The sequence below is a fragment of the Ascaphus truei genome, chromosome 5 (genome assembly GCF_040206685.1).
Source record: "Ascaphus truei isolate aAscTru1 chromosome 5, aAscTru1.hap1, whole genome shotgun sequence".
Taxonomy (NCBI): Eukaryota; Metazoa; Chordata; class Amphibia; order Anura; family Ascaphidae; genus Ascaphus; species Ascaphus truei.
In genome coordinates, this window is record NC_134487.1 from 199,049,858 (window position 1) to 199,061,863 (window position 12,006).

Consider the following 12,006-nt stretch of genomic DNA (forward strand, 5'->3'; position numbering starts at 1 on the left):
AAGGTGTATAGTGAAGGTTTATAGGAGACAAGTGACATATTATGCCTAACAGCCACAGTTTTCTTCCTGACCCGTTGAGGCAGGATTGAAATCCTTCATTTTGAAGTTATAACTTAATGTGTGCTAATACTGTGGTATGACAAGCCCGCTTATTGATTGGGAGTCACTAAACACACTTACGCAATAGTTTGTATCCCGTATAGGTATGAAATGCTATTTGCTGAACTTGTTACATATCAGAAGCCACATAAGTACACACACTGATGTAGCTTGGTTGTATCTCCTATAAACAAGAAATGCTTTGGGCAACAAATGAATCTGTGTATATTGGATTCACCATTATATTCTGTTAGGACATAGAAAATCATAGTTATCTATTCAGACATATCTGATACCTAACGGTTACAAACATTCTAAGCTATTATATCATCATATAGCTCCTTACATAAGAGAATTACAGCTAAGGAGCCATATATTCTGAAGAGTCAAAACAATACTTTTATTGTTGATAAATGAAATTGGTTGTCGCAGTAGAACCTGTTAAATAATAATAATTATATACAAAGAACAATTCTACTACTTCGTTACGGGGATTTTAGTATTTTTTTTATTATAGCTCACATTGTCACATATATATTTTTTTGGATGTAATAAAGTTTTTTTAATTTTGTGATTTTAACATAGATCCTACTCTAAGAGAAATTATCAACTAACTGTCCAAGATATTTGTTAAATTACTAATCATATGAGTGCATGTTTAGAGGGTCTTTCTTTGATCTCTTGATCAAATTTGCCAATACTTCAATAACTAGGTATTGAGTCTAGTATTGTTTCCTTGCGAGTGGGTTTCCCCCCCAATTCCTTGTGAGATGCCCCTTGTAAGGAATCCAGGATGTCTCTGTTTTACCCTGAACCTGCAACAGGCACATGCCAGTCCACATCTGGCAGATTGAAGTATCACATAATGATTACCTATCTTTAATTTTGTGATGTTCTCTATCCCCAATCCAATTCCTCCTTCTGAAGGACTGTAGAACGCCCATTATGGATGACATCCTTCTCAGAAATGTCTAGGTTTACGACAAATAGTTTCAGTCTTTTCTACAACAACTTGTACTAAAGTACCCTTTATGTTGTTTTTAATAAAATGTACTTCTTTCCTACTATGCCCTTTCCTAAATATAGTGTAACCTGGCATAGCTTTGTCCAAGTCCTTAGTTTAAATGTACCATGACTCAGTAATAGGCCCAATGTACGTATATGTATGTATGTATGTATGTATGCATGTATGTATTGTGACAGTCATAGACTCTGTATACATTAGTAGGAGGTGGCAGTATGCGAGGAGTTAACCCCACTGATTAGGCAGTCCACAGGTGATCCTAATTGAGTAAGCCCACCTGATTTTAAAAGAGAAATAAGAAATGCTTCTGGGGCAGCTCTCTCTCTCAGACACTGAGAGCTGACAGAGCTGACAGAGCTGACAGATCATATTTATGCTGTCCCGAGGGGAATAAAGCTCCCACGTAAGGAGCCAACTGGCGTTACTGAATATTGTTGGTCTGGTCTAGGATAGCTGGCCAGCCAGGTAGATAGGGGAACTAACTAAACAAAAGTTCAATCTAACGGGGATAGGCTTTTGATTTGATGTTTTGTTTTACTTAAAGGGACAGAGCACCCATTGTTTTGTTATATTTTTGGACAATTAAAACCACCAGCATATTATTTCACCGGAAGAATTGTGTTGCCTCCTCACTAACCACAGTCATCCTGCCAAAATATATATATATAGTTACAGCGAGCATAAGCCTATAAGGGTTCCATGTAAAAAAATATTTCAGGCAAAGGGGACACGGTGTGCTCATTTGCATGTCATTTCCCAGTATCCCTTGTTGCAGTGGAAGCACTTTATGCTAGGTGATAATGGTGAAAGGCAGGGTTGCAGACCTGTTTAAGACATGTGTGTGAATGTGCTAACAAGTGATCTTTTCTCTCTCTCTCTCTCTCTCTCTCTCTCTCTCTCTCTCTCTCTCTCTCTCTCAATATGTATTTCTAGACCACACTTCACAGATTTCTCTGTGCTCACATTACAATTACTGTATTATTTTTGAAAGCTGCAAAGTCTTAATTGATTTGGCAATAAAAATAAATAAAATACATTTTTTTTAAAAAAAGACTGTCCGTTGAATCAAAAGAGAGACACAGCAAAGAGAGAGTAATAAGTTATAGAAAATGAAAGATAGATAGAAACAGGAAAAAAGAAGAGAAAAGTAAGAAACGTACGGCCCGTGGGCCATATCTGGCCCGCTGGATGGTGTCCTGCAGCCCGCCACACATAGAATCCCGCTCCCCACCTCTGGTGCGAGTGACTGAGGCAGCAGCGGAGGAGGCAGCAGCAGCATGGTGGGAGCCCATCCCGGTGGTCCTAACACAGAAGTTAGGACTGACCGCTAGTCAGGCCCAACTTCCGTAATCACTGCTTGTGTGTGCTCCCGCCGCGCTGCTGTTTCCCCTGCCCACCCGCGCCACATGTAGGGCCCAAGGGAGAAGGGTAGAATGGAGTAAGAGAGAAGGGGCATGAAACAGAAGGGGCATGAGGGAGACGGGAGTGAGAGATAAAGGTCGTGAAGGAGAAGAGCATAAGGGGAGTGAGGGAGAAGGGGAGTGAGGGAGAAGAGGAGTGAGGAGAAGGGTAGTGAGGGAGAAGGGGAGTGAGAATTAAAAGAGACGGGGGAGAGAGAAAGGAGAGTGGGGCAGAGTGAGTGAAAAAGGGAGGGAGAGAGTGAGAGGGGTAAGAGAGAAAGGATAGGGGAGATGTAGGTAAGAAGAGTATGTAGGGGAGAAGCTAGTGAGGAGGAAGCTTTGGTAAGCTTTGCGTGCCACAGACTTAATGTAGTGTGTTGCCTGAGAAGCTTACGAAAGCTTGTCAAGTAGCTCCACCAGACAAAATAATTGCCCTACCCATGTTCTATACCCTCTCCTTTCACCCCATCCATTCTCTACCAGCTTCCAACTAATATAGATAGATAGATAGATGATAGATAACTATAATTAATGAATACAACATACCATATAATAATAGTATAATAAGATATATATTACTTACTGATCAAGAACTATTACATCTTTGTGATTGGTGTGCTGACGGGCTAATCTCAGGGCAAGATCATTGGCCTCTGATCTACAACAGAAATTATATTATTTCAATATAGATATTAAAAAAAAAAATATTAGTCAAGTTGTTTTTCTCTTAATAAATCCAAGAGATGGTATGCTAGTGGCCCTTGTAATGACAGTGGATATCATAATATTTTTGCTTTCTTCTAGTGATGGTCATAATCACAGCTTTCAGGAAGAGCTACACAAGGGATCACGTGATTGCCATGACAGAAGCATCGAACTCGAGTGCCATGGACCTTCTGGCCTTCTACAATTTTAATGTAAACTACATTAATGCTATAGTTGCACTAAGCAAATATGAGGTATCTTTGTATAAATCAGGGGTAATTTCCTTTCAGAATATTTATTTTAAAATACAATCACACAAGAAATTAATAAATAAACAGGAGGAAAAGATTTGCTGCATCAAAAGAAGACTGGAAACCAATGAACCCTGACCCAACATGTACTCGACATTACCCTGAATTCACAAAATAGAAAATACGTAGTTTCTCAGGCAATGTCTTGGACAGTCGTTTGGCATATTCCACTAGGTTATCATGTAGATATCTTGTGTTTGTATTTAGGAGTTGATTTTGTTCATGTGCTGCTTTTACCACAGCAGGATGGCAGTGACCAACTGAAAAACAAAATAATGTATTGAATTGACTATTTTAAACAATTAAAAGAGTTGTCATTGTGTCCGATTTACGAATCTGTTGCAATTATAAAATGTATATATAACTATGCTTACCATGAGCAACATTGTTGATGCAGTCAAGATACTGTTTTCCTTCCTCATCAATCAGATATTGACCCTCAGCTCTTACAATTTTCAGTGGGTCGGCATCATAAAAGAGCCTGCATGATGATCTGTAAAAATAGTACTGTATATTACATTGAAATAATTAAAATATGATAGACTAAATATACGCTCTTTCCTCTGTTACTCGACTGCTAAATCTTTGACTCAGGCCCTCATTCTCTCCCGTCTCGATTACTGTAACCTCCTGCTGTTCGGCCATCCTGCCTACCACATTTCTCCCTTACAATCTAGCCTTAACGCTGCTGCCAGAATCACTCTACTCTTTCCTAAATCTGTCCCAGCGTCTCCCCTGCTGAAATCCCTCTCCTGGCTTCCTATCAAATCCCGCATCTCGCACTCAATTCTCCTGCTCACTTTTAAAGCTTTACACTCTTCTGCCCCTCCTTACATCTCAGCCCTAATTTCTCGCGATGCGCCATCCCGACTCTTGCGTTCTGCTCAAGGATGTCTTCTCTCTACCCTCTGTGTATCTAAAGCGCTCTCCCACCTTAAACCTTTCTCACTGACTGCCCCGCACCTCTAGAATGCCCATCCCCTCAATACCAAACTAGCACCCTCTCCATCCACCTTTAAGAACCACCTTAAGACACATTTGCTTAAAGAAGCATATGAGTAGCACCGTGGCTAATACTATACATGAGGCCGGGGCCATAGTAAAAAAAATACAGCGCTGAGCCGCGCTGACACTCATGCTCTCCTGCTCAAGCAGGAGCTTTTTTGTGTCCTAGCATGAGCGTCAGCGAGCGCGCTTGTGAGGCGGGAGGCGAGGCAGGGCTAGCGCGCCACGTCACGACGCCGACGTCACGGAGTTCCATTAGCTTTTGCCGGTCACGTGACCGGCCCTCCGCTTCCCTCAGCGTGAAAAATTTAATGAATCTGTAATTCCACACGCCACCACATGCCTGCAGAAGCGTCTACCAACGCCCCACACATGCCGGATGCAGGAGGTAAGTTTCGTGGCTCACCGCGGCTCAGCACTGTATTTTTTACCATGGCCCCGGCCTGATACATAAAGCTTGGCCCCCTGCAGACTCACTTACCTGAATGCCCTCCTACTGTCTTTGTACGTTCTCCCCACCAATTAGATTGTAAGCTCTTTGGAGCAGGGACTCATTCTACAATGTTACATTTATGTCTGAAGCACTTATTCCCATGATATTTTATTTGTAGTCATTTGTTATTTATATGATTGTCACGTGTATTACGACTGTGAAGTGCTATGTGCATTAATGACGCTATATAAATAAAGACATACATACATATATAAACACAGAAAATATTATTTGCTTTGATAAACACTTGCACTTAATGTTTTCATGCTATTTTGTGAATAGCTGTAGACAATGAGAAAGACAACAAAAAAAGGAGAGAGAAATAATATCAATAAAAAGGAAAGCGGTAAAAATGTGAAAGATGAGAGAACAAAAATGAGTATAACATGAATTAAGGAAAAAGGAATGGAGGGGTAAAGATACAGACATGAGAAAGTCAAGTAAGAAGGTGTAGAAAAAGATTAATGTAAATTATGTAGAAAAATGAGAATCTCCATTATACGCTTGCCGATGTTATTCAGATGATAGAGCTCTTAACATGTAAGGCTTTTAAAAAAATAATAATATTCAAAACTACCTCGAAAAAAAAAAGGACTATTTCATTGGTGATCAGAAAATGAGGTAGGGAAAGACTAATGATCAACTTTAACAGCCAGCTCATAGACCAGGGTAAATAGTAAGGTAATGATAATAATGAGAGGTAGGTGCCAGACAAAAAAATAATAAGAGAATACTAAGGAATTCTCTAGAGAGAAATCAACTTTGTTGCACACCACCAAATAGAAAAATGAAATCACTTTATTAATTGAGTGGTTACATAAAACATATATCACTGTACAAAATAAAGAGTGATTAAAAATATATACACAGCGTATAGGCGTCACTATCACCAAAGCTGCTTGCTAATACAAGTTGAAATAATACCAGAGCAGGCAGCAAGGGAATGTATGGACGGTAGTGTGGAGATACCGTCTCAAACAGAGGTAAAGCAACTGTGGCTTGGTAGATATAGATAACTCAATATAGATGAATACCCGGGTCAATCGCAACCAAAATGGTGATCAGATAAAGTCACCAAGAGGGTGACCGGGGACAGACGGCTGTCCAATAGGAACGCTCCATCTCCTGCTCCGGTCACATGGTTCCCCGGCGGCTCACACAGACACTGCTTACCTGCTCCGGTGCTGTGGAAGTGATTCCTGCAGCTCCCCCGCCGGCTGAAGACACCTTTGATGCAGCCACCGTCACAGGACTGCTGCTGCTGATCCTAGATGTCTTCGGAAAGGTAAGTATGAAAGATTATTTCCAGCTGCCCTGACATTACCCGACGCCGGGTATTACCCGGCCGAGCCCACTTCTCAGTGGCCGGTTCCGGGTAATGTTCCGGTAGCTGGAAATGGGCCAGGTAACGCCGGGTACCGGGTAATTCCGGGTACTCGGTACACCACTAATCTCCACACTACCGTCCATTCATTCCCTTGCTGCCTGCTCTGGTATTAATTCAACCAGTGTTAGCAAGCAGCTTTGGTGGTAGTGACGCCTATACGCTGTGTATACAGTATATTTTTAATCACTGTCTTTATTTTGTACAGTGATATATGTGTAACCCTGTTCCCCTCTTTTTCTTGTCTCATTTAACTATATGGGTTTATGATGCAAGAGGTCCATACACCTCCATTATAAAGAGGCCCCCATTAATCTCTTGGGGACCTTTGTGACATTTGGAGAACAGCAAAATAAACCACTAACTAACATATAAAAAAAGAATAGAGATGATATCTCTAAATACTGTAGATATTATATAAAACGTGACTTGAGGATTAAACAAAGGTCTATCTGATCAAGTCTTATTACGGTGGAAAGCTTTGTGGAGTGAGAAGTGTCTTAAAATATTTTTCAGCAACCTTATCCAAAATATATTTTCAACTGTAAGACCATGATTTTTGGCCCTTCCCTTTGGGCAATGCAGCAAGTGTGGTCCAAATCAAGGGATAGGGAAACCATTAGGAAACATAAACCATATATTGTCAGGGTTGATCTATAATCTATATTCTTTTATATTGATTAATATGGGGAGAAAAGTGACCCAAATATAGCACTCAGGCTCACCCTCTGGTGGTAAATGTAGTAAAAAAAAATTTCTTTATTATGTAACAATAGATAAAATAATGGGTGTTAAAAGATTGAACTGAAGGTTAGTTGGATCTTGAGACTGATAGCCGTTTGGCTCAGGATCCTGTAAATCAAAGTGTATCAATAGACCATTGCTAGATAACACTAAATGACAGTCCTTGTAAAGGATCTGTCAACCAATAAGAAGTCCAGGGAATTATCTTAGCTTATATGCAAGATATGATGTATAGTAAATCAATCCGCAGTCGTACTGATAAGCTACAACAGTGTAGATCAGATGATTATATTTACAGTTACTGGCATGGTTAGTGTGGTATCTAGATTATAGTATAATTAGTATACCACAATTCAACCAGTAGAGGTATTTGGTAGATCTGGGCTAATCTGAATCCTCCATTTGATAAGGTAGAGGTATAGGATTTTCACACCAATAAATAAATGATATGACCTCATATAACCTTGCATAAATAAAGTAAATGCAATGGTGTATCCAGGTAGTTCTCCTAATGCTGAGATATCTTATATGGGTTTTATCACATCTGTATGATGGCTGATATGACCGCACATGACCCTCTACTGGGGAGGTATACAACAGTGTTACCAGGCAACAGTGATCACTACTTGCAACTTGCCTTGAAAAAGCGTCTCTCGCGAAACGCGCGCGTCGACTCGTTCTCAGATGTGCACGCGCAGGGATTGATTACCACCGCATCTGACTGTCTCGCATGGCGAGCTGATGCGGTTTGCTGTTCTTGCTCGATATAGGCTTAATGTGTTCCGACGGACCAATATAAGCCTCGTAACTTGACCGTACTCTCTAGATACATGTACTTACGCAAGACTATGAGATATTGTACCCCACTAGCTTGCTAAATAACACACTCCGGCTCCTGCTATTTAAACTGAAATGTATCAGGGGCGTATTTCCACTAGGAATATATATGAGTACTTCATCTTTAGGGGGTGTTGTTTTAAGTACATACTCAGGACTTTGATCACATTATCTGCTCACTCCAGGATCAGGTTGTACTTTAGCTGACCCACTTAGTTTGTTTAACGGTGCTCCAAGGACTAAGATATCATTATACCTCCTCTGACCCCTAAGGGGGGGAGGTGAAGGGGGAGGGGGGGGAGGGGGGTGAAGGGGGAGGGCTGTGGGTGAAGGGGGGAGGGAGGTGGGTGAAGGGGAGGGAGGTGAAGCTGGGGGGAGGGAGGTGAAGGGGGGAGGGAGGTGAAGGGGGGGAGGGAGGTGAAGAGGGGGAGGGAGGTGAAGGGGGGGAGGGAGGTGAAGGGGGGAGAGAGGTGAAGGGGGGGAGGAAGGTGAAGGGGGGAGGGAGGCGAGGGGGGGGAGGGAGGTGAAGTGGGGATGGGAGGTGAAGGGATGGTAGGGGGTGAAGGAGGTGGGTGAAGGGGGGGAGGGAGGTGGGTGAAGGGGGGGAGGGAGGTGGGTGAAGTGGGGGGGGAGGGAGGTGGCTGAAGGGGGGAGGGAGGTGGGTGAAGGGGGAGGGAGGTGATGGGGGGAGGGAAGTGAAGGGGGGGATGGAGGTGAAGGGGGGAGGGAGGTGGGTGAATGGGGGGAGGGAGGTGAAGCTGGGGGGAGGGAGGTGAAGGGGGGAGGGAGGTGAAGGGGGGGAGGGAGGTGAAGAGGGGGAGGGAGGTGAAGGGGGGAGGGAGGTGAAGGGGGGAGAGAGGTGAAGGGGGGGAGGAAGGTGAAGGGGGGAGGGAGGCGAGGGGGGGAGGGAGGTGAAGTGGGGATGGGAGGTGAAGGGATGGTAGGGGGTGAAGGAGGTGGGTGAAGGGGGGGGAGGGAGGTGGGTGAAGGGGGGGAGGGAGGTGGGTGAAGTGGGGGGGGAGGGAGGTGGCTGAAGGGGGGAGGGAGGTGGGTGAAGGGGGAGGGAGGTGATGGGGGGAGGGAAGTGAAGGGGGGGATGGAGGTGAAGGGGGGGAGGGAGGTGGGTGAATGGGGGGAGGGAGGTGAAGGGGGGAGGAAGGTGAAGGGGGGGAGGGAGGTGAAGGGGGGGGGAGGTGAAGGGGGGGAGGAAGGTGAAGGGGGGGAGGGAGGTGAAGGGGGGAGGGAGGTGAAGGGATGGTAGGGGGTGAAGGGGGGGAGGTGAAGGGGGAGGGAGGTGGGTGAAGGGGGGAGGGAGGTGGGTGAAGGGGGGGAGGGAGGTGGGTGAAGGGGGGAGGGAGGTGGGTGAAGGGGGGAGGGAGGTGGGTGAAGGGGGGGAGGGAGGTGGGTGAAGGGGGGAGGGAGGTGGGTGAAGGGGGGGGAGGGAGGTGAAGGGGGGGAGGGAGGTGGGTGAAGGGGGGAGGGAGGTGGGTGAGGGGGGGGGGGGGGAGGGGGTGGGGGTGAGGGGGGGGGAGGTGGTGGTGGGGGGGAGGGAGGTGAAGGGGGGGAGGGAGGTGAGGGGGGAGGGGGTGAGGGGGGGAGGGGTGAAGGGGGGGAGGGTGGTGAAGGGGGGGGTGGGAGGGTGGTGGGGGGTGGGAGGGTGTTGGGGGGGGGGTGGTGTGGGTGAGGGGGGTGGGTGGTGAAGGGGGGGTGGGGTGAGGGGGTGACGGAGGTGAAGGGGGGGAGGGAGGTGAAGGGGGAAGGGAGGTGAAGGGGGGAGGGAGGTGAAGGGGGGGAGGGAGGTGAAGGGGGTGGAGAAGGGAGGTGAAGGGGGTGGGGAAGGGAGGTGAAGGGGGTGGGGAGGGAGGTGAAGAGGTGGGGGGTTAAGTGACAATTAATGTATCCTGCGGCCGCTTGCTCCCCCGTTCGGCCGTTCCCCCACTGTCTTGGCCGGTCGTTCGTTCACCACCACCCCCCGGAACCTTCCGTCTGCTGGGGATGTTCATCAGACGGAGGCACGTGCACGTGGCGTGCGCTCCCCTGCGGCAGGGGTGTGAGCTGGGAGACAAGGCGGGAAGAGAGGCTGGAGGTGCAGGGGTTTGAGGCCCCGGCGGCAAGGGTGTGAGCTGGGAGGGGAGGTTGGAGGCGCAGGGGTGTGAGGCGGCGGTTTACTTACTTACCTGGATGGGAGGTGGTGTGTGTGTGTGTGTGTGTCAGTTGGGTGAGGCCGAGGGGGAAGATGAGCTGCGGGTGAGGAGAAGAAGAGAGTGGCAGTTGAGTGACGTCATAGAGCCACCAATCTGATTGGCCAGAGGCTGAGGACCAATCAGATTCACCACATCTAGCACCAACCTCACAAATTTCAATTTTATATATTAAGATCTCAGCATTAGGAGAACTACCTGGATACACCATTGCATTTACTTTATTTATGCAAGGTTATATGAGGTCATATCATTTATTTATTGGTGTGAAAATCCTATACCTCTACCTTATCAAATGGAGGACTCAGATTAGCCCAGATCTACCAAATACCTCTACTGGTTGAATTGTGGTATACTAATTATACTATAATCTAGATACCACACTAACCATGCCAGTAACTGTAAATATAATCATCTGATCTACACTGTTGTAGCTTATCAGTACGACTGCGGATTGATTTACTATACATCATATCTTGCATATAAGCTAAGATAATTCCCTGGACGTCTTATTGGTTGACAGATCCTTTACAAGGACTGTCATTTAGTGTTATCTAGCAATGGTCTATTGATACACTTTGATTTACAGGATCCTGAGCCAAACGGCTATCAGTCTCAAGATCCAACTAACCTTCAGTTCAATCTTTTAACACCCATTATTTTATCTATTGTTACATAATAAAGAATTTTTTTTTTACTACATTTACCACCAGAGGGTGAGCCTGAGTGCTATATTTGGGTCACTTTTCTCCCCATATTAATCAATATAAAAGAATATAGATTATAGATCAACCCTGACAATATATGGTTTATGTTTCCTAATGGTTTCCCTATCCATGCCAGTAACTGTAAATATAATCACCTGATCTACACAGTTGTAGCTTATCAGTACGACTGCGGATTGATTTACTATTTAAATTTTTTTTTAATTACTACATTTACCACCAGAGGGTGAGCCTGAGTGCTATATTTGGGTCACTTTTCTCCCCATATTATTCACGTTACCACCCATACGCACCGCTCACAATATCACCGTGGCAGTAGCAGGGGCTCCCTTACTATTTTCTTTTATATTGAGCCAAAGATAGTGTCACAGTTGGAATTCAGTGGATTATTACAGGGGTGCGTAAACTTTTCCCCATGCGCACTCCTGCCTGTTGTCCTCTGCGCCTCGTGACCCCCCCCCCCTCGCTTGGCCTCTGAGTCAAATGACGCACGGGGTCATGTAACGTCACGTTGCCATGGTAAATTGACGTCACGTGACCCCGCTGCATCATTTGACGCCGGGTTACCATGACGACACGTTGCTGGAAGGTAGGTGTGTTAGAGGCCTCGCGTGGTCACCCGGCATTTAATTTAAATGCCTGGGAGGAGAGCGCCATTCCCCCCTCCAGAAAATCTAGCACCCCCAAGTTTGCGCACATGACTCTAAAAGTAGAAACCACCCCTGAACTTAATGGGTGGGGGGCTCATGGAGGTAGTCCATGATTTCCCCAACATCCTGGACTCCCCAGTTCACGAGATGTTTGTAATGTTTTGTGCTGCTTTTGAGATATCTATCTTCCGTATCTATCTATCTATATATATATATCAGCAAGGTGATAAATAGAAAGTTGCAACTTGATCTCCCGATGACTATGCAACTTTCTATTTGACGCTGGTGTGTAATCTCATCTCTATGATTGATAAAGGTTATTTAAAGGAAATAAGTCACCCTAAGTAACTTTATAGTTTTCCTCTGTGGGCTGTCACTTTCAGTATTCTGCCTATGACAAGGAGTGTATCTATACAGCAGGAAGGAGG

The 12,006-nt window shown here is 45.4% G+C and overlaps 1 protein-coding gene across 2 annotated transcripts in view; it reads right to left on the reverse strand.

Moving 5' to 3' along the window:
- PHYKPL (5-phosphohydroxy-L-lysine phospho-lyase) overlaps positions 1-12,006 on the reverse strand; it is a 132,811-nt gene that overhangs the window by 86,974 nt on the left and 33,831 nt on the right. For both annotated transcript variants that reach the window (XM_075601604.1, XM_075601603.1), the window contains exons 2-4: positions 3,914-4,032; positions 3,640-3,799; positions 3,107-3,181 (exon numbers count right to left, since the gene is read on the reverse strand). In XM_075601604.1, the coding sequence (XP_075457719.1) occupies positions 3,107-3,181; positions 3,640-3,799; positions 3,914-4,032 (354 nt within the window). The remainder of the gene's footprint in view (positions 1-3,106; positions 3,182-3,639; positions 3,800-3,913; positions 4,033-12,006) is intronic.